The sequence below is a fragment of the Telmatherina bonti genome (genome assembly GCF_933228915.1).
Source record: "Telmatherina bonti genome assembly, chromosome: 6".
In the NCBI taxonomy this organism is placed as follows: domain Eukaryota; kingdom Metazoa; phylum Chordata; class Actinopteri; order Atheriniformes; family Telmatherinidae; genus Telmatherina; species Telmatherina bonti.
This window is the reverse complement of record NC_136624.1, coordinates 34,990,352-35,013,583: the sequence shown is the minus strand read 5'-3', so window position 1 is coordinate 35,013,583 and position 23,232 is coordinate 34,990,352. Positions and strand designations below refer to the sequence as shown.

Sequence of the window (23,232 nt, the reverse complement as noted above, 5' to 3'; positions counted from 1 at the left end):
GCCTATTTATCTGTTGGTGTGTGTTCAAAGAGCCTTGCTAGACTTTCACTGTGTGTGCAGACAGATGTTTGCAGGTCAGCAGTCTCACCTGTGCCCAGCTGCCCTCCTCATTCTCCTGAGTGGCAGCGTGATAGAGAGAACACACGAGGTTAGTAAGAAGGGCTGGTTAGACACACACGTATTACATATTCAGAAAGAAATATCAGCTATTTTTAGTTTTTAGCCTATATTAATCCTCAATGTAACCAAAAAAGACAGAGCATGAATTGAGATTCATGAATTGAATTGAATTTTGCATGAAGACACAGACCCTGTGACCACAGCTTACATCAGCTACATCTGGCAACCACATACAATTAGTGTGAAGTGCAGTGGTTATTTGAAAGGGTCTTGGAGGAGAGGACTTATGTGTGTTACCGTGGGGACAGTGTGAGGTGACAATGGTGGGCAGGGCTAACAGGAAGGGGAGCACCCAGATGGTACTGACCGCTTTAGTGGAGGACGCCAGGTTCTCCATCTCTTCATGAGTCACCCACACATTTCCGGAGGACTGTTCAGAGGACGAGAATATACCCAAACGTACACACACAGAAATGCACAGAAGCATTCATGTGCATGCACGCACACGCACACATACACATACACACACACACACACACACACACACACACACACAAAAAAAAACAAACCCAAGAATGCACTCATGTGTATATTTTCACACATATTCACCCCCATGCACACACACACAGACAAACACTGAGTTGAGTGATGCCAAGGAAAGGAGTGTATTTCAGGCAGGTAGCTTGTAGCTATATCTGGCACTATTTGTGTGGTTTTTTTTTTTTTTCCAGCAGCTACCCATGCAATTTATGGCTGCTGAAAGGGACAAGTCAGGCTGTGATCATACATTTGTTTAAAAAAAAAACTAGGAAAAAAAGTGTTAGGAGGCATCACCTGAGAGTGCAAAGTGAAGGTTATGGCTAGCAGTGGAACAGATTTTCGGTGAAGGGTAATGTGTCTACATGTGTTAGAAGTGGATTAATTATGTATTCCAGGTTCCTGTGCACTGTTATTAATTTATTTTTAGTTTGCGTATGCATACTTCAGAAAAAAAACGAATAGTGTAAGTGTGATGGTTGAATTTGTTTACCGTTCTGGAGGTGAGAGGAGCAGAGGGGCTGGTGAGGGAGACCATCTCCTGGATGGCCAAACGAAGTTTGAGTCTGTGCAGAGGGTTGCTGATGCCGATTTCCCTCTGGATTTCTGTGTCTGACAGGGCGGACATGATGGCTCCACTCTTCACATTAGCACGGCAGGCTGCTACATACCAGGCTGGCATACCCACCCACAGCTGGTGAGAGTCATCAAGATTTTCAGTGTCAGCAATGTTGTCACCATAAATGTACAGACAAATGGAGGAGGGAGTGCAGATCACACTGTGTGGTCAATGTGGTACTTATTATTCTTATTCTTATTCTTCTTATTATTATTGTACCCTTTTTTTTTTAAGTCAGATAGTAGAAGAAGCCTGACATCAAGACAAAAAGAGCAATTAAAGGTGGACTAGAAGATCTGTAGAATACCTCTAGCCATGAGACAACAGTAGGACCGTCCCAATGTGCAAATGGAAGTCCTCTTTTCCTTGCATCTTCCAGAAGCTCATGTCTGAAGAGTAAATAAGACAGAAAGCAAGAATGAAAAATGAAACGAACTCAGAAAAATCAGAAGTTGAAATCAAATGCTCTAAGTTATTCTTTTTACTTTTTCTTCATCCTGCGGTCCCGTTCAGCTTGTGTGCCCAGTTTTCCCAGAGTCATGGTGTCCCCAATGCCCATTTCAAAGTCTGAAATTTAACACAGATGCGTTAATTTACATTTCTGCATGACGAGGAATGGTGTGCTGAAAAGGTATGCAATCTATAGAAAACCTGTTAATGCTGGTAGAGACTGTCCATCTCTGACAACAGTCTGGTCCATTCGACCCTTCTCCTTCTTCCCGAATAATCGGCCAATAGATGATTTGATCCCTTTCTTCTGTTTGCTGCAAACAATAAAAAAGAGACAAATGGGGTAAAAGGGGAATTTATTACCATGAAACATTAAAGACGTATACACTTTAATGTTTACGTTTAAACAAGGAAACATGGAAATATGAACCTTTATTTTTAAATAAACAGAACAAGGCTAAATCAAGCTAAATATCAGACTTGACTTTATTGTCATTTAGTATTATTTACTGTGCAGTGAACAACAGGACATTTCAACAAATTAAAGATGAAAAAAAGAATGGATCAAGATTAAACACAGTGGGTGCTTTCAAGAAAGGTCCAGACAGACTTTCTTTCCTAACAAAGCTTAGGTCCCTCAGTGTTTTTAACAATATGTTGCATATCAATATGTCTGTGCAGCCATCTGTTGAGGTAACAGAACCAGAGCCAGGAACTGAACAAACTAATGAAGAATGCTGGCTCTGTGCTGGAGACTGCAGTCCACAGAGCAAAATTTATATTGCAGCAATTTCTCACAACACTGCAACCCCTCAATACAGCACAGTGATTAAGCAACAGATCATCTTCAGACAGCGCCTTCTTCAGTTTGACCACATTGTCATGTTCAAATACCTGTGTGTCTGCGTGCAAATGTGGATCAAACTTTATTTCTAAAGCACTTTTTGTAAAACAAGCAGCATAGAGTGCTTTCCACAACAAAAACTGTTTTGGAAAGTTAAAAACACAAAGCCATCAAACACCTACATCATTCTGACATACACACACACTTACTAAACACACATAGAGCCGACCCCCAACCTCATTCTAAACATACTAGGTCTCTAACCTAATAGGTCTATAAAAATAACAACATGAACAGGTTTATGTCTTGGCACAAATAAATTGGATGAGGATATTATATCACAGGAATCCTTGGGGATGCCTTGAGAACCACCCCACCAATGACCACAGAGGCCATCACCACAGAAACCCCCCAGATCAGAGCAGAGGGAAGTCCCAGACTGCAACCATAAGGCTGCAGTACAGGGCCCCGAGCCATGCAGACTAGGATGATCACCATAGCAACCACTCTACAGTCCTAGCAGGCTTCGCCCCCAAGGTGGAGGACCCCATGAGGAAAACATTGGAAAAAAAAAAAAAAATAAATAAATAGAAGTAAAAATAAATAACTAAAATATGTCTGTAATTAATTACCCTCGTCCATCTTCCAGACTGCCTGTAAATTGGGCGAAATTGGTTTCCAGACGTAAACTGCGTGGGGATGAGGGAGGAGATGTCTCACACTTGATCGTAGCTTTGTCCACTTCCACTGGAGACTGAAAGAGTTATAAAACACTTCAGACTCTTCACAACAGACACACTAAAACATTTATTTATTTATTTTTTTTTTTAAAAAAAAGGGATTTTTAGGTGTATTTGTAAACTTACAGCCACTTTCCTTCTGTGTTTCCTCAAGTCGCTTGGCTACAAGAAAGAAAACAACACATTGTGATAAAAACAGCCACACTCTTTTGTCCAAGTTCAACATTCTGCATTAAGGTATGGATATGGAAGACTGGACCAGGGTCATGATGCCTAGATGGTGACTGGTGTTGCGTCCGTGATGTTTAGGAGTTGAGTGGCCACTGGTGGGCGGGGAGGAAGAGGATGCCAAGGACTGGGCAGTGGCAGAGGTGGGCAAGGCCCGGGGTCGAAGTGTCACATTGAGACCATCCATGCTGCCGCTGTTTACTCGAGACTCGATGTCGTCAGAGCGCAGATCTGCTGACTCTCTTTCTACCTGGATCATCCTGCCAAAATAAGACATGAGCACATGCATGATCTAACTCGCGCTGAGGCTGCTGCAGGCGTTTACAGATTAACATGTACAGCACAGTTCTTTGTTCAATCAGATCCATGTACACAGAATTTTGTAAATATGTGGAAAGTATTGACAACAAAATAATAAAAGAAAAAATGCTCAATTTAAAAAAAAGTTAAGAGCATAAAAAAGACACAAAACAAGTTCAGGCTGTGCTAAAAATGCAATCACTGATTTGAATCAAAAGTTTCTTTAAACAAGCACATTCTGAGCTTAGTTTAAAAAAAAAAAAAAGACATTGTTCGGTACCCATAGTGGGTGTTGCTCTAACAGGAAAGATGAAAATGAAAGTCTCTGCCTGGTTTTCTATTTCTGACATTTCTGGGAACCAAAGTCAGCCCTACATTCTGAAAATGAAGAGTTCATGTGGGGTAACTGGGAACAACAAGAGTCTGAGACAAGAAGGAGCTTGACCATTTCAGGGTTATTACAAGATAAGAAGATTTTTTTTTTTTTTTAGCTCTAGGGAGCAAATGTGGAGGGGCAGAACAGGAAAAAGAAGGAAATATGAAAAACCTTTGGGAGGTATCCATCAGTATTCAGGCTGCAATGTCTTGGGTCAACTCCAGGATTTTTACAGAATTATTTGTACAGCTGGCTGAACTGGCATTGCAGACCTCCAGGCTGGATGTGATGAATGCACTGACCAGTTTGACAATGTTGTCTTAGTAAAATGCTTTGTAAATGTTGAACTAGTACATATGACAATAAGTCTTATTTTTAACCCTTTAGGAACCAGAGATGCAAAATTGTGAAGTAGCAGTCCAGGTGTTGACCGTCGGCCACGGACCGCAGTCATCAACTCATCACCAACAACCTGCTGCTTCACCACCGCCACCCCAAAGCCAAAAAAAAAATTAAAAAAAAAAATCTAAAACCTAGTCATACTTCTTGGTGAAAGTTATGGAATCTAAAATGGTTGCCAACCTGTGATGCTACAACATGAAACTAAATTAGCAGTTTTACTGCCATCATAAACTCTGAACATCTTTTTCCCTCATTTAAAGCCTTAAAATAACTTAAAAACTTTGATGCCTAATGGCTTCATTTTCTGTCCTACTATCAGTACAAATTAAGATGTAGATTGTTCATCTTTGTTTAGCATCTCTTTATAACCTTTTTTTTTTTTTTTTTTTTTACATATGGTTAAACTGTGTTATGTATTTATATGAAAGTTTTATTCCTGCTCTCAGTTTACTGCATAGTGAGTTCAGTGTCGTAAGCATTACTCTGTGTTGTGCTGATGTGCAACCGTTGAAGCTGTATGGTGTGCTCTGTGTCAGCGGAGTGATTTTAAACATGGTTGATCTGACTCTTTCAGTAAAGAAGCAGTCTGAACTTTATTGTGAGTCTGTGCTTCTTAAAAAGGTTATGTAAGAGCATAAACATAACAAACGGTGAAATAAATTTTCATATATGCATGTTTGTGCAGCTGCACTGTGCATTGTCATGCTTGGAAGCGTACTAAATGCAGAACTGGACCTCCTTGTTCACATGTGAACCACTATTTTAAAAACTCTGCCATTCCCTGCTTTTGCACGCCCCACTCAGGGGTTGTGAGAGACTGTGTGACTGATCCAACTTGTACAAGTTGTAATAAAACTGTCTGATTTCTGCTCATCCAGACTGTTGTTTAATATATTTCCTCTACAAAATTGTATTAAACTTGTGTTGTTGGTGACTTGTTTTTATTCTAATAAACAGCAAGCTTTTTTTTAAGGCTTTGTACTGTCTATAAATGCTACAGTGGGCCTTTTTTACAGTTCTATTAATTGTAATCTCTATGCTATGAATCTCATTCTGATCTGTCTATAAGCCTTTAAACACAGCTTTAGCAAAAAGTAGCAGCAGTAGATTTATTAGCTGTCCTTTCTCATGATTATTTTTGTCTTATTGCTTTCCTTCTGCCCGTCCACTGTTTCTTGCTGCTGTATCCCCATGGGGACCATGTTAATGTAATGTGCCTGTAATATGCCACCTTATCTCCTCATTGATAGCGTCAAGTTGCTCTTGCAGCATGAGAGCGAGAGTCTGAGCATCTGATTGACCGCTGGGAGAGAGCAGGGCGGAGCTGACATCGTCATCCATGTCTGACTCTGCCTCCATGTCGCTGCCGAGAAGGTGGCTGACGCTCCCACGCAGAGACGGGTAGTCCTGCTCAAACATCGCACACACCTGAACACATACGATCACACACAGAAAAAGTCATGTGTGTTTCATAGTAAATACAGCTAAATGAGAACGAAAATGCCTGATTAAAGGCGTACATATAAAAAACCACAATATGACCATCGAGGAAGTGTGGTTATGAGAAAATATGCATGAACAGGAAACTTACATCACACATTATGTCCAGCAGCAAGTGAGAGAGACAGGAAGACAGAGAGGTTAGTAAAGAATGGAAAGTTAGGCATGGAGATCATCACACACAGCCAAGCACTGACACTTACTAGCAAAGCAGACATGAACCTGGATTAGGCGCTGCTTATGGTTAGAGGAGCAGTTAACATGTGACCTTGTGTGTAGGTGTATGTGTGTGTAGGAGCCTTATAGGCATTATTAAAAACCTCTGTCGGCACCTTGTTTGGGTCATCTCGCAGCGCTGACAGTCTACCCTTCTGCGCCCGCCTGATCACAGTTGTGCTGTAGTGGCCATCTTGGCCCTCCACCATAGAGAAGCGAAGGTCGCTGGAGCTTCCTAAGTGAGACCTGAGATGAATCCATAAAACAGATAAAACACCATCAGTACCGTATATGTTAAGGCATGAATATAAAAGCAAGAGAATGTGCGTACCGAGGGTGAGTGCCATCTCCAAATGCTCCACTGCGGCGTTTTAAATGGTCAATCTCATTTCTCAGCTTATCAATCTCTCCAATCAGCCGTTCCTAAAGCAGAGAGGGGCATTAGCATAAGTACGTAGCACGAACTAGACCACAATAGTACTTCATTACGAGCTCTCTATTGCAAGACAAAGTAATTGTAAAATGGAGGTTATTAAAACATTTATTAATGTAAAAATGCCCGAGTGCCCAACAAATATACAGCCAGCATTAGGTCCGGGGTGTCAAATGTCCAGCCCGCCAAAGGGTCCAATGTGGCCCGTGGGATGAATTTAGTAAACATTAAAACATAAAAAGCAACTATTTAAAGAAAAGTAAATGTATTTAACAGTTTATCCAATGGATTTTGTGTTTTTATGTTAAAATATAAGATTTTTACAGTGGGATAAAATCTTGAATAAATCTCACTTCAGCTTTGATGAGCAGGTGAGTCAGTTCAGGTGGTAAAGATAATTATGCAGAGGTGGAAATGCATGTACATAAAAAGAAAATCTTTTTTATATTTTAACAAGTTAAGCAGATCACAGTGTAAAATAACTTTTTTTATTATTAATATTTAATATTTTGAGAAAAATTTTGTGATTTTGTAGCTCCTTTGTAATCTTTAGGCTGTAATATGATTAACAGAGGCAAAACACTGTTGAAATTTCAAGACAATTCAGGTTGGTAATAGGATGATTTCTAAAAGGATGGTTCACTAACTGTAAACATAGTTACTGTAAACAGACTTTTCATCATGTACAAACTATAATGCCAGAATTTAACTGGTCCAGCCCACTTGAGATCAAATTGCACTGTATGCGGTCCCTGAACTGTAAAGATTTGACACTCCTGCACTAGATATAAGGAAAACAGCAGGTGATCAGATTTAATAACCTGGATTTTCTTGATTAGCCACATGAGGAGAGAATGAACTGATCATATAGAAATATTTTAATTTCAATAATTGGATTGTATTTGGTACGCTGTAGGTACTTAACGTGCATTTCAAGCGCAAACTCTGCTTAATTAAAAACTATGACGCCTTAATCTGTCTCATCTATTAGTTGCCATTGGTTCTTGATCAGCTGACCATTAAGCTAACCACAAAATTAACCTCCACAAAGAAAAATAAGAATATATGGAAAGGATAAAAAAAGAGTGTTTTTAGCACGCTGGCTATTTTGTTCACACTGTTATTAGAAATGGGATCAACGGGAATAATGAGCTACTTTTTTTTCCTCAAATGTTTGCTAGAAAAGTAAATCAAAGCCTCTATCAGACTACAGATGAACTTCATTGATTATGGAAATCAGGAAACAATTGTTATGATGATTTGTGAAAGTTTTACTAACCCTGGTATGATGAAATTCTTCAAGCTGTTTCTGGCAGTTCTCAAGGTCTTGAATGAGGGAGTTCTATAGAAACATAATAACAAAAACTTGCATCAACGGTATCTATGGTTTAAGCAAGACATGTGTTATATTGTGTTTTCATTTGGCTTATGTGCCAAAAACAACAGCAATGGCAGCTGGTGCTCTGCTGAATGTGTGCACAGGCCTTGCCTTGTCCTCCAGGGCGGCCATGCGTTCTTTCAAGTGGAGCTGCAGTCGTTCATTCGACTCAGTGAGCAGACGATCCACGGTGTCAGATAAACGCTTGTTGTGTTCCTCATTCATTTTCTCCCTCTGACGAGCCTGACGAGCAGAGCGGGAGAGCCAGATGAGGGAAGCGACACCATCACGTTTTCTCTTCTAAAAAGCCTATGTGGGTGTTTATATGGAACTAATCAAGCATCTTTATATGGATTAAAGGATAAAGTGTGCATTTAGCCTTAGATAACCAGCTGCCACATATAGGTCTTCTTGGCCAACAATGGATCTCACAGCAAGAGTGACTTAATTACAGTCATTTACATGATGATGAAAAGGGTTAAACAGCATCTCTTTAAATGGGAAGCGCCATGTCTAATATGTGTTCTACAGTAATTTCATTAAATAAATTATCACAGATGTACACAAACCCACATCTGCATCCTCAGAGAGCTCTTTCTACTAAATATAGTCATGAGATGGCAGAAAGAGAGAGAGAGAAATTAGCTGTGCGTGAATTATTCAAAGTCTAAAGATAGCAGCCAATCAGTCTTAAAAGGGGGAGGGAGGAGTGGGTTTGCAGCAAGATATCTGGATTTGGTTTGAATTCAAGCAACAATGCACAGGGAACATGAGAGGCTCTTCCTCAATGTGTGTTTTCTGTGTATTTGGACATCTCTGTGTGTGCAGAAGGAAGAGCAGAGCCAAGAGTCGAGGTGTTTAACTCATTTGGAGCATCAACCCACGTGTGTGAGCGTCACTGAGAGAGGTCAGAGTAACCCTGCAGGATTGGTGAAACACACACACACACACACACACACATAAGCACACACATGTTCTTCCCATACACATTCTTATTTAGACACACACTCTTCCAAGTTCTTGGTTTTTCTCTTCCAGTTGTGACTCCAGCTGTCGGAGCCGCTCCTCCACATTGCCATGACGTTCCTCTGCCTGCAGGGGGAGACACATACATGTGCTGCAAGTAAAACTGCCTATTTCATATATTCCTCCCTTTCTATGGCTTTTGTTTCCCAGAAAGTTTTAACATGTGTTTGTTACCTTGGTGAGTGCTGCAACTCTCTGTGCCAGCTCGGCTTCCACCTCTGGCAACGTCTCGGCTTTCCTCATGGTCTGAGCTAACCTCTGCTCCGCCATCTCCAGCATCTCCTGCAGCTGGCGCACCTTCTCCTCACTCTGACACACACAAACACAATCAAATAAGGAGAGACATTACTGCAATCACACCAGAGGTGCTAATTACTGTAGTGTGGCAAAACAAGAAGCACGACACGACACATGGACAAACATGGAAACTGTTGCTGGTGCTTCCCTTGTGGATCTGAACTCGGATTCACCTTGAACTGAACATGAACTTTGAAGCAGTATGTCTCTGTCACTCACTCACTTTCCTTTAGGACTCCTCCATATGTCACCTACCTTGTTGCAGATGGTTGAGATGCATCAAATATTAAAATGTTGCAGTAGAAAAGCAACATGAGAACAAATATTAGCCTAAATCTACAACTCAAATGTCTTTACAACTCTACAACTCTACAACTCAAATTATTTTTAAAACAACTTTTTTGTATGGACTTTACTATTTTGAATGATAATCTGACTGTCAGTGAAACTGCTATTAAACACAGAGATAAAGGGCTTTGCTTTTTGTGTCTAGAAGGTGTAGCTGTCAGGAAAGTTTTCTAAAAGTACAGAAATATTTTAGAAATATAGTATTATTAGAGTGGACTTTTGTTTAATTTATGAGGTGCAAAACCATCACTGACAACTAAAGGCACATAATTGTACCTTTAAAGAACTTTAGGTGAAGATACACTAAACTGTTATCAGACTTTTGGAGCCTTTTCTAATCTGCTGAACAGGAATTTCCATGGTGTTGTGGTTGGAGCTGTTGTGTTAGCAAGAAAGCTCACGGTTTAAATGTGACTCTTAATGTGTGAAGTTTTCTGGTTGCCCTTGTTTCAGTGTGGAGTTTCTCCTGGGTATTCCTCTCACAGTCCGAACTGACCGGTGTGAGAGCGAGAGAGTTGGCTTTTATTCAGGCAAAGTGTGTTACCTGTCGATGCAGGGAGTTCTTGGTTGCCAGCTCATTCTCTAGTTTGTCGTTGAGGTCGTGGATGTGTGTGGTTTCCCGCTGAGCAGCCAGGTAGCGCTTCTCTAAAGTTGTTATCCTTTCCTCCATATCCTCTCTCTGCGGTAAATAACAAATCAGTTAATAAGCAACAAAGGAAACTAACAAAATAGAATATGTTTTGTGATACTGTAATTTTAACAAAATCCTTTGCATGTGCTTCACCAACAGATCTTATATTTGCTGTTAGTAAGTTTGTACGCACTGAATCGCATTGAGTAAACGTTGTCAAAGGACAAAAAAATTGCAAATATATGAACACATACTAAACATGATGAACCCATCGCAGCCATGTGTGAGCACAGTTACTTAACAGTAGAAAAATTAGAGTAAGAGGTCTACTTTAATTTTAATTGATCCACTATAGCAGTTGTTTTTAAGGGATGGACTGTGATAAGAATACGTGACTTCTGTCATCTGACAGCTTTTAGATTTTGTAGACATACTGTGCAGTGTTTTGTTTAAAAATGTTTAACATAAAAATTGAAGTAATAAAACTGAATGTCTAATGCAGCATATTTGCAGAAGAATTTACTCATTATAAATTTATTCACATTTATACATGCTGTATATATCAGCAGCTGTAAAAAATAATTAGCAGCAATCTGGGTATCAACACTTTTACCCATGAAGCAAAACCTTCACCTCTCTCTGCTCTCTTTGTTGTTTGATTGACAGCTCCTCGTTGCGGCTCAGTTCTCGCCGTGCGTTGGCGAGGTCAGCCTCAAGCTCGGCCATGCGGGCGTTTAACGTGGCACAGTGCTCGCGGCTCTGAGTCAACTCCTTATTGGTCCGATCCAGGAGCTCCTGAAGCTCAGACACTCGGTTGCCATCGTCATGGGCGTCTATAGAGCCGTTGGGTAGTCTCTGTGAAGACGACACACAAAATCAACAGATTCTGGATAAAAATGATTGAAATTCTCATTAAAAAATGCACATATTGCATGTAACTGGTCACAATATGGGCAGAAAATGTGGATTAAAAAAAATGGATACAGTTGTGGGATGACCCAGATTAAAGGAAAAAGGTGGGGGGATTTCTCCATACAGGGGTGGGCTATGTGAGCTTTGAATGCTATATTGTTGTTTTGATGTTTTTCTTCTCCTCACAGCTCAAAGAGCAGTTATTTCCAGAGTCTTAATTAAATAAACCATCAGAGACACATATTTCAACAGGAGACACAGTGGGCAGGCAGTGTTAGCAGTTCCCCCTCTGCTCCCTCATGTGCCCAATTTGCCTGCTCATGAATACCTTAAAACATATGAACTTCACACAAATTCAGATATAGAGCTAAATGGAATGAAAGCTAACTCAGATTACGTAGATCAGGGGTGGGCAACTGGTCCTCGAGGGCCTCAGTCCTTCAAATGTTAGGGGTTTCCCTGCTGCAACAGACCTGATTCAGATCAATGGCTAATTAGCAGACGGAGTATAGTTTCAAGCTCTGCACCAGTCTGCTAATTAAGTCAGATGTGTATCAGGTGTATTGCAGCAGAGAAACTTCTAACACTTGCAGGCCTGCAGCCCTGGAGGACCAGAGTTGCCCACCTCTTATGTAGATTACGTCCTGGTGAGTGTGAACACAACCATAAACACTTATTGAGGATGTGTAGCACTTGGTGGGTAGGAAAATGCCCCAAACTTATCATGAAAAGTATTATTGTGGAAATTTAAATACAAGTCCCATTAAAGTGCTGCTTGTGTCATAGTAATAACTGCAAGCAGGATAGCAGATATCAAGGTGTCAAAGTCCTGATATGTGTTTGTAAATTTCACATCCTGTTCCAACTACATTTCTTCATCTAAAAGAATTACTCTTAGTAATTAGATTTAGTCTGTTTATAAAGCATCAGACTTGCAGAGAAAGTCAGTGTACATCCAGATATAAATAGATTTTAATCTTTCATCACAGATAAGTTTGTCTTTTGATGCAAATCCAGTGTTTTTTATTCACTGATGTCATACTAGGGAAGACAGAAAAGTAAAGTTTCTGTTGTAGTTTTAATGTAAAGAAGACAGGAAGGATGTACAGAAATGGCCGACAACTGGACAGACAGATGCTGTTCACAGACATAAAATAAAGCTCAGAGCAGAAAAACCATCACAGAGCCAGGAAGACCTTCCATGTAGGTTTGGATCCATCTGTTCGCTCCAGTGAGTCACCATCCTTCCTCTGCCTCACCATGTTCAACTGCAAAGTAGATTCAAGGGAAAACTTTAAAATCCATTTACTCCATTTATTTCTTTAAAAACATTATTTATTCCATGCATTCTATCATATTTTACAACGTACAAGTATACAAAAACAGACATTTTTGCATCAGTGAGGGATTTCTTCTGAGATGATTCCAACCTAACAAGCTCTGGTGCTGAGTGCTGGGATGGTCACTAAACCTGAGGTGAATATTAAGCTCAAATATCCATCTTTAGAACATTCTTTTCCTAAATGAGATTTCTATGTGTGAATGCTTGATGTGTTTGAACTGAGGGCTGAGTGAAGTGTACATCTCATCCGACTGGAGGCTTCAACAGATGTCTGCCAGGTATCGAGCAGATGTTTCTCTTAGTAGTGACTAAAAACGGGAACGCGTACACTGACACACACAGTCACACAGACAGAGCCAGCTTACCTCTTGTGTGGTAGATGCTAGCTGACCCTCCAGGCTGGCCACCCTCTCCAGAGCAACCCGAAGCCTCTCACGCACCTGAAAAACGCACACAAAAGATAAGTCTCACTCATTTTACCTTGCACAAAGTGAACTACTTTCATTTCCACTTCTATAAAAATATGCTGCTGTGTAAATATCCAACTGTTGCTGTTGCAATTTAATTAATTCCTCCATTTATTTAGCTTTAAAAGCCTTTCTCTCCTTTACTTGGATGGATTTCATTTTGGACACTGAGGGAGTAATGAGGGTCATTAACAACTTAACAGCAAGAAAACAAACAAGAAAATGGACTAGCTCAGGATTAATCAGGGGGAAGAACAGCAGTTCTGTTAAAGAACAAGTGTGTGTCACAAAATATTGTACATGATGGAAATACTAATTACTGAAACTCCCTCAAGAGGCAGCTGTTTCACCTCTATTTATTTGACTAAAAGTAGTAGGGGTGTGTGCGAGTCCACCTTCTCATCCAGAGCCTTGTGGTGTTCAAACAGAGACTTCAGGGCTTTGAGGACCTCCACCTCGCTGGAGACGCCAGATGGTGGGGGTGCCTGTCTCTTTACCACTGTCATCCTCAGACTTCGCTCGTGACGAGACACCAGACACTCCAGGTGCTCCAGCAGCAGCTACAGTGCCACACATGCAAAAACACGTATAACCAAAGAGAATATTATTGTAAACACTTACTGTTTCAACGTAGTTACAGACACACACACACACACACACACACACACGCACACACACACACACACACACACACACACACACACACACACACACACACACACACACACACGCACAGACACACACACACCTACCCTGGTGTTGTTCCTTTCAGCTTTCAGTTCAGATATTTCCTCTTCTTTCTCCAACAGCTGCTCCCGGCATATATTTAGCTCCTTTGTCAGGGTGGCAAACTCCTATGCATCAAGCAAACACAACATAAGCAGAAAGGTTAATGCTGTGCCACTGATCCACACAGTGGTTAAACTTCAGCAAAGAGGCACGTGTGGATGGAGCAATGGTGCCCTGAGGCGCAAACACTCAGCTGACGATGAGCAACCCAGGATGAGTGTACTGATTGTAACTGTACTTTATCAGTAGTTGACATGAGGGGCAGACTTAAATAATGGTCAGTCCAGACTGGTCCCTCCAGGCTGTTCTTGGGTGAGGAGAGATGCTGTCTGGGAAATGTTTTCTGTGCACCTGCGATAAGAGGTGGTCTGAGAGGGAGGAAATTTCATGACAAAGTGGGGGCCAAAGTGGCACTTCAGTATCTGATCTACATTTACAAGCTTTCCTCTGCCTACCTCAGTGCTCACCTCCGGCTAACACCCATCAATCAGCTCTACACACTTTAACCTTTGGAGAGTCACAAGGTGTTTAAATCTATCCAAACTGAAATAGGCTGAGATGGAGGGTGCACATCCTGTGCACATTGCTAGTCTATGGGTGATATTTTGTATCGCGAGAGCACACATCCTGTTGCCTGTGACAACACAAAGTATTCTCATTATTAACCTGAAAGCCAATTATTTAAGATGATTTTGTCTCTGTAGTAGAAAAATGTCTGTTGCACACTGTTTGGTGCCATTTTTTACAGTATTAACTGCAAGATTTCACATTGCTGAAGATTTAAAGCATTTGAAAATTTTCTTGAAAGCCAAATTTGAATTGGCTTGATGTTGGGATTCATTTGGTTCTTCATACAATTCTTGTATTTGCTAATTCATGCATTCACTTGTGCAGCGAAGCACAGAGCATAAAGATCTTTCTTGATATCGCACTCTGATAAGGCAATTTAAAGATGGCGAGCATAAATTTAAGTTTAATTCAAATCAAGCCTTAGAGAAGTCAGTGCCTGTGTGTGTAGGTTAGGTTTGAGTGTGTTGGTCGACATAAACCTTTTCTTCAGGAGAGGTCTGACAATCTTTACAGTATTTTGCTTGTTTAATGAAATATCGTGGTCTTTGATGTTAAACTTAATTACGTCAGCTCATGTGACGTCTACAGTTGGACATCACCAGCAAAGTATTCTGTTGCAATATTACTGGAAATGGAGATAAGTCACAACATTAAGGGATCTTAGACAAATAATTTTTAAAAAAATTCTGAACTTTTGCTTTTTTTTAAGAGTTGGATCTAAATATTTTTACTTATGAATAAAAGTTGGTCCACATTCATCTCCGTCAAAGCAAAGCTAGGCTAACCATCTTCTCAATGTAGCTTTACATTAAGTGTTCGGGCATGAGAGCTTTACCTTTCAAGTCAAAGTCTTCACAAGGAGGAACATTTAAATTGATCTTTTTTCAAGCCAAACAAACAATATTTTCATTTATAATATAACTGTTCTGCACGTATGAGTGTCCAATGATTTACTATCCACTAATTACTAGCAGACAGTGAGCATATTTTTTCATCACACAGCATTATTACATCAGTCTTTCCCCACTTTTTTAGATGCCAGACAGCAGCATCACCTACAACTTTAGAAGCAACCACATATTTTGAAGTTGATAGATATTAAATGCACTTTTGGAGGTGTTAATAGCTCCATTAACTTTTCAGATGAGGCTGTATTGGCAGCGTTTTTCTGCTGCGAGTTTGTTTTGTACCATTTATAAACTTCAACGGCATGTGACCCAGCAGTATTTCACTTTGCAGTAAGGCCTTTAAATGACAGTAATGGTCTTTTGCAGAGACTTTATCAGTGAAGTTGTATTTGCACACGCATGCACTTGCTCTCTGTCCAGCCTGTTTATCAGTACAAGGCACTTTTTGAAACATTTGCAAGTCCTGACAGTTCTACATGTCGTCTCTGATTGGGTACTAAAACATTTATCACACCTTTGTAATGTTCAGATAAAGCACAAAAGTATAAACTGCTTCTATCTCAGAACTTTATTCTCCTGTTAGAGTGTTTTGTTGTATCCTAACTCTACAACATATCTAGTCTACCTTATATTTTTTCAATTAAAATGTATGCCATTGATATCATTTGTGCACGGAGACCCTGACAGTGCTGCTGTTTCAGCACAGAACAGAGAATTAGTTAGTAACACACACATCTCTGGCTAAAAGTTGATTTTACAAAATGCACTGAAGTTGTTTTCTGTTTGATTGCACTGCTGCAGCGTCTGGGTGGCTATTTGTTTACCAGAGTCTCTGCAACTGTGTGTGTGTGTGTGTGTGTGTGTGTGTGTGTGTTTGCCTCTGTGCTCATGCTGTTTGAGTGTCTCTCGGTGCTTTGTTGGCATTTCCCCACAAGCTTGGCTCTTGTCCAAGCATATACCCAGAAGTTTATCCTCTCTCTACTTTTTTATGCAAAAAAATACAAACAGACAAACACTCAGACACATTTGCTCGGTGCTCACACTTCATAAAGTCCTGAAGCTCTCTGCAGCCACGACTACATTTTTCTTCTCATACTCTTGCCATGTACCAACACGATAGACCTGACTGAGATAAAGTTAACATTGTAAACATTTAAAGTCGCTTTCAGATTGCAGCAAAAATACAAACCAGACTAAGTTTGTAAAAGAAAAAGACTACAATATGCCTAAACTTTAAGGATGGTAAAAATAACACTATAAAATACTTTATTCTGTTAATAAAACTGCTGGAAAAACTTCAGTCAATACTGTGGCCGAAGGTTTAAATTCTTGTGACACTAAATGATTGACAGATTGATGTGCTTTATTTTGAGTAGAATAAACAAAAAAGAAGTTCTTCTTGTCATGGTTCCTGCTCTGTCGTGTCTGTGTTCATCTGTTTGATTAAGTTTTTTTCTAATTGCTTCATAGTTTCATTTGTTAAACTACTTAAACTCTCTCCAGTCTCTTCCTCTCTTCCAGATTACCAACAGCGCCTTTGCCTAGTTGTCCAGAAGTCCAGCATGCTTTCAGCAGTTCCTACTAGTCCACGTCCCTGGATTATTCTTCTGGGCTTGCTCATGACCTCTTTTACGTCCTACGTCTGAACACGGACCCACGCTTTGCTTGTAGACCACTGAGTCTCATCCATTGATTATGTGAAGTACCTTACAGCTTGTGTTTTGATAATACGCTGTAACCACCCGTCTGGATTACTGCAGTGCACGTTCTTTTGGGGTGAGTCAAGTCGTCTTTATCTTGACTGCAGCTTGTACATAATGCAGCTGCACGTCTTTGAACTGGCACGTAAACATGAGCCCATCACCCCGGTTTTATCATCTCTTCACTGCCTGCCAGTGTACTTTGGGTTCCACTTTAAATAGCTCTTTTTTGCTTTTAAATGTTTGAATGGTGCGGCTCTGCTGCACCTCTCTGCGCTCCTCTGTCCCTCTTGGATTCTCGGGTTGGCTGGCCAATTTCTATCCGTGCCAAAGACTAAATGGAAGCTCAAAGGGGGCTGGGCTTTTTGAGATGGTGACACCTAAACTATGGAGTGAGTTTTTTCTTTTAAATATATAGACAGGCGTCCTTTGTATCTGTTTAAATCTTGCTGAAGATCCATCTGTTAAGGCTGACCTTTTGTACAAAATGACAAGTTGACACTTTAAACTGATTTTGGTTGATTACAGTTTTATTCCAGTAGTTTACATTTTTAATGCCCTCTTATTGATCCTCTTTAATGACCTCTTACACATTGTGGCACTTCAGTAAACTTTTACATTGTGTTCTAAAGTTACATTGCCTGTCAGACTGCGTCACTGGATTCTGGACTCTTTCAGCTCTTTTCTTCCCCCAAGATCAGGACGCTACTCCAAAGCCCTCAACTCTCCATAAACCTCTATAATAAAAACTGTTTACTTTTTAAACTACTCCCGTGTGTTTCTGGGTCCTCACTGTTACCTGTATCAGAGTAGAAATGTACAGAGGTGTATAATCCAGATGCCGTGAAGGGAAAGTCCTGCCATGTTTTTGAATCTACCCGTGCATTTAGAACAGGTGTTTTTACTTACAGGCTCATCTACTTTGCAGTGGAGCTGAGCTAATTGAATCAGCTGGTTTAGTGACTGGAGCGGCTGCCGGACAGGACTTTTACTTTAGGGCACCTGGATTATACACCTCTGGGAATGTTTACTTGAAGAAAAGAAATGTAAACAATGAAAAATTAAAATTTGGAAAAAAAAAACCACACACACATTGGTGTACTTTGTTTAGACCAGGTATCCTCAACCCCGGTCCTCGAGGGTCCTGCAAGCAAGTGTCCCCACTGCAACACACCTGATTCATATCAGTGTGTGACAGACGTGTGCAGAGCTTCTCTGAGTCTGAGTCAGGTGTGTTCCAGCGGTGACACCTGGAAAACCAGCAGTACACCGGCCCTCGAGGACCTGGATTGAGGATCCCAGGTTTAGACAGTGTTAAATCTCATTAGTCTTCATTAAATTATAAGAGGTAATTCCACATAGTATACTATTTACTTGTCTACCACATACTTGTACATATTTACATATCCTCTTTACGATACAGGCAAATCTAGTTACATGTATAACAGTAAATATGTTAATACTACAAGCATTTGGATTTTTTTTCAGAAACTGTGGTGTTAAGACATTGCTTTAAGTTCATGAAGTTATTTCCAGAAAACTTCCACAGTACATTATTATGCACTGGCCTTTCATGGCTTTTGTCAACAAAAACATTTTCCTGCATTTTAAACATTGCATTACCTACTAAATGAAACAACCTGAGCCTACGGAAATTAATTTTAGAGTTGTTTGAGAAGTATTTAATCGAACATCCCGAAACTTTAACTCTGCTCCTTGTGCCGAATTGAATATGAAGGAAACATGGGATCATCAACATTGTCAACCCAACCACCTACCAGACTCATTGTGTCATGAAAAACACAAACAAACTCTGAATATAATGGAGCTAAAATCCATTAACTTTTTCAACCTGAACTTCTGTGACTTCTCCCTTAAGAGATGATGAAGCGTAATCGCTGTCAGGTTTAATCCTTATGATTAGTCAAGCGTCACTCATGCTGGAAAGTCCTGCTTTTAAAAAGTAACAGAATTTATAGCACTTTTTTATGTAACTTCTGTAAGTAAAAACTGAACTATATGTAGAAAACTTTTCTTATTAACCTGATTAGTGGTATACTTTTTCTTTTTTCTGGGAATGGCAGATAACATTAGTGTTAAGATAATGAGGCTTAAGCTATGTTTCCCACAGCTGATGCAAATCCTGATGTAAATGTGTTTTGATAGTTGACAAACCTCTGGACGGGATGTCATAGAACATGAATATGCAGCAGAAAAATACTACATATAAGTATATTAATATTTTAAAAGTTCTTGTCAGAAATCCCATAAAATTTGCAAATCTTATAATGTGAACATTTTACATCAAGCAGTGTTGAATAATGTACACATTTCTAGAAGCTTTCATAGAAAAACACAGAATGTAAAAGAAACTGAAAGAAGAAAAAGGACTTTTAAAAAGCTGCTTTAAAGTCCTCTGATAGACACTACGGAGACGTATTGCATTCACTTGAAAAAAAAAAAGCTGTTTTTTCTGAATTGGTGAGAAGTTTTACAAAAAAAAAACAGAGTTCTGTTTTTCTGAATTAGGTTACGTTCATTAACCCATCTTGAAGAAACGTGGCGTGCACGTCCAGAACATCAGATGAGGTTTTACGTCTGAAAACGTGCAAAGTCCGCAGGTGTCGACGCAAAGTGGACAAACTAATAATAAATCCCATCAACATAACTTAGAGACAAAAGTATTTCCCAATGTCTCAATCCCAAAAAAAGTGAAAGTGAATTAAACTAAACAAACGGGATGTGTTGAACCTCCTATGAATAGAGCCGGTTAATAGCCTAATGCTAACTGGCTTAGAAAATACAACAGTGTTAATTCAGAAAAAAAAAAGAAGCCTTTTTTTTTAAAACCTATCTTGCAAATTTAGAAATTTGCAAGATATGCAATTCGCTTCCGAAGGACATATTTTCTTTATTTTTAAAAACATAATAATTATACATTTATATAATCATTGAATGTATTACTCATTCATTCAATTTTCTTAACCGCTTATTTCAATTAAAGGTTGCAGGGAAGGTGGAGTCAATCCCAGTAATTATTGGGAGAGAGGCCCATCACAGAAGGACAAACGATTCACTCTCATCCATTCCAGTGGAGAATTTAGAGCTATCAACTAACCACTATGCCACCATGCAGCTCAGTATTACTATAAATTTTATTATCCCCACAACACACATATATGACAATGGTTCATTTTTTTCTCATCTCACCTTGCAAGTCATGCACATGCAGGTAGACCAGTAACAATAAAGAATGTGTCGTCTATAATAGGTCAAAGAAAAATGGGCACAATCCCTCAAAATTCCCCAGAATCCACCAAATAACGTGCTCAACACCTAACATTTCCCCCAGTTCTCTTACTCTGTGTTTATCAGACAAATTTATTATATGACTGGTTGCAATCATATCAGCAATGTGAATCAGGAAAAAGCTGTTTTTCAATGTACCACCTGTGTGGTTAAAACATCACTTCAAACAGATACTAACCTGAGCCATTGAAAGTGATTACCTAAACAATAGATCAGAAAGAAACTGAGCCACACACACTCATCAGTCCTACATTTTTATTGACCCTGCCTATTATATGCTGAGTGTGAAGTGGAAATAAGAAGAGAAAAGAAAGGACCAACTGGGGGAGAAGAGGAAAATAGGTCAGCTTGTTCATTTTACTTTCCTTTATTCCACAAGGGCGCACCGATAGACAAGAGCTCAGCCAAAATCCACCAGCAGATGTTAGAGCTCGCTGTCTCTTTCAATCATGGCAAAAAGGCTCAACAGGCTTCCCCCAGTATTTTGGTTCATCTATTCATCCCCTCTGCCTTTTGAGAGCACTCCCCATCTCCATTCCCACAAAAGAAAAAGCAAAAATCAACTGTGCAAATAACAAATGGGGGAATCATGCAGTGACAAACAAAATAATAGGCAGGAATAAGTAACTTTATATAACTAACAAACAAGTGTTGCGTGTAAAAATATAAATGACATTGCAACAGAGAAAAGCAACACAAAACTTGTTTAATTTGTCATGAGGCCTCGCCCAGGATATTTTCTACTGCATTTGCTTGTCTTCTGTTATAACATACTGAGCACACTTTCCAATCCACATCCAACAAAAACCCCAGGATGGTTTTTCAATAGTCAGACACAAACGTAGCTCGTTGACAACAACCTCGACATCTGTCAGAGTGTAAATCACACAGAGCACAGAGCAGGATGCGTCTGGTGGAACATCGCTGCCTTCGGTGTGAGATAGCAAGTGGTTACTGCTGAGCCCAGACTTTGTAAAGGGATTTCTCCCCTTTCCTTCCTTAAGCAGTTTGGGATTAAAGGATGGAAAAATGACTCTCTCTCTCTCTCTCTCTGTGTGTGTGTGTGTGTGTGTGTGTGTGTGTGTGCACAGAGAAATGGGAGCGCAGTCAGATAAAAAATAAATAAATAAAAGAAAAATAAAAAAAATCACATTCAGTCTCTTTTCCACAAATACACACAATCCACCCCCCTGAAAATATAGAGGCTTATTTTGAGAGTGGTTATCCTTCCAGTGTGTGTGTGTGTGTGTGTGTGTGTGTGTGTGTGTGTGTGTGTTTGACTTTACGCTTGCATTGTGCAGTGAGCTGTATTTGAAGTCACCCCCTCATTTGCTCAGCCACTATTCCTTTAGAGCAGAGGTGTCCAGCTCTGGTCCTCGAGGGCCAGAATCCTGCAGGTTTTCTATGTATCCCTGCTCAGACACACCTGATTCAAATTAATTAGTAGTAGAGCTTAATCAGTTGTGCACGTCATTGGCTGTTTGATCCATTTAGTGGAAGCTAGATGTGTTGGAACAGGAATACATGGGAAACCTGCAGGACAGCGGCCCTCGAGGACCGACTTTGGACACCCCTGCTTTAGAGGTTTATGAATGGTCAGCTTCTCTGCAATCAGAAGAACTTTAGTCATTATTAATCTTAGCGAGGGCAAATTTGACTTTTAATGTTTGTATTTAAACTATGAAGCCTCAAACACTTAAAGTTACTCAATTTTTTTGCAATTTCAAAACTAAATATGTGTGTGTTTCTGTGTGTGTTGATGTGCAAAGACAGTGGAGGAAGGTGCCGGAGCGCTCATCAGAACTGACGTGATGATTGTTCAGTTTTCCAGTCATTTCCTGTTTAATATTCAGCGGTTGTGGTTGCAGGAACTGACTGCGAGTTTTGAGGTTCTGAGCATGACAGATATTTGACCTTCACTTCTCAGTCTATTGCCAACAATAAAGGAATCTACTTTTCAGTCCGTGGTGACACCGAGCAGCGGGAAGGGTCCTGTTTGTGAAAATATACCTAAATATAGCACACCATCTCTAGTCTAATGTAACAGCTCAAAATGAAGTTAATTTAGATCAGATGCCAGAGTAATTAATGTAATTAACTTATGAAGCATCGTTCCTTTGCTTCTTAAACTGTTAAGGAAATAAAAATATCAGAATTGAACACAAACTCCACTGAATGCATCTACTTATATCTAAATATATCACTGTGTAATTTGTTATCCTCTCCTACATTATATCAAACTAATTGCTGTCAGGTATCTAATTTACATCTACATCCTGGGAGAGGAAGGCTACAGCCTGGACAGGTCGCCTGTCCACCGGAAATCTAACTTACATTAATATGTAAGTTATTTCATATGTAAAAAATAAAATGTGTTTTTATGCGCAACCTTGACAAATTGGCTGATTTTTATAAGATCAATGCTGTAATATATGATGTGTCCTTCAGTTGTAAATCTGTAGGAATAATAAAAAACAAAACAAGTCAACATTTATTGAAAAGATCAGATTTTCTACACACTGCTGTTCTACTAGTAAACGTCAGCGTGATGGCCAGACCAATGGCCACACATGTAAAGGCGGTTAAAGCACCACATTTTCACTTACTTTGTTTTCTTTATATTTAAACTGCTTTGGTTTCTTTTTGTTAGCGCGCACATTAAGGAGCCATTGTATTTTCAACTGTTAGTGTTTTGTTTAACCTTGTTTCTTTTTTTTACTGCTGCTGAAGGATCTAGCCTGGGTATTGGGGGACAGGAGTGTGCACAGGAGGGAGGCCAGTGAGCAGAAG

The 23,232-nt window shown here is 39.8% G+C and overlaps 1 protein-coding gene across 1 annotated transcript in view; it reads right to left on the bottom strand.

The window, feature by feature from the left end:
- Positions 1-23,232, bottom strand: part of ppfia4 (PTPRF interacting protein alpha 4) — a gene marked incomplete at both ends in the record, with an annotated part of 67,048 nt that overhangs the window by 3,274 nt on the left and 40,542 nt on the right. Inside the window, 22 exons of the mRNA XM_079242997.1 lie at positions 89-115; positions 488-550; positions 1,151-1,351; positions 1,584-1,665; positions 1,762-1,843; positions 1,928-2,040; positions 3,203-3,324; positions 3,437-3,472; positions 3,570-3,798; positions 5,848-6,044; positions 6,449-6,578; positions 6,664-6,755; positions 8,045-8,107; positions 8,255-8,386; positions 9,152-9,235; positions 9,344-9,478; positions 10,359-10,493; positions 11,079-11,300; positions 12,554-12,625; positions 13,065-13,139; positions 13,562-13,726; positions 13,919-14,020. Of these exons, the coding sequence (XP_079099123.1) occupies positions 89-115; positions 488-550; positions 1,151-1,351; positions 1,584-1,665; positions 1,762-1,843; positions 1,928-2,040; positions 3,203-3,324; positions 3,437-3,472; positions 3,570-3,798; positions 5,848-6,044; positions 6,449-6,578; positions 6,664-6,755; positions 8,045-8,107; positions 8,255-8,386; positions 9,152-9,235; positions 9,344-9,478; positions 10,359-10,493; positions 11,079-11,300; positions 12,554-12,625; positions 13,065-13,139; positions 13,562-13,726; positions 13,919-14,020 (2,559 nt within the window). The remainder of the gene's footprint in view (positions 1-88; positions 116-487; positions 551-1,150; positions 1,352-1,583; positions 1,666-1,761; positions 1,844-1,927; positions 2,041-3,202; positions 3,325-3,436; positions 3,473-3,569; positions 3,799-5,847; positions 6,045-6,448; positions 6,579-6,663; positions 6,756-8,044; positions 8,108-8,254; positions 8,387-9,151; positions 9,236-9,343; positions 9,479-10,358; positions 10,494-11,078; positions 11,301-12,553; positions 12,626-13,064; positions 13,140-13,561; positions 13,727-13,918; positions 14,021-23,232) is intronic.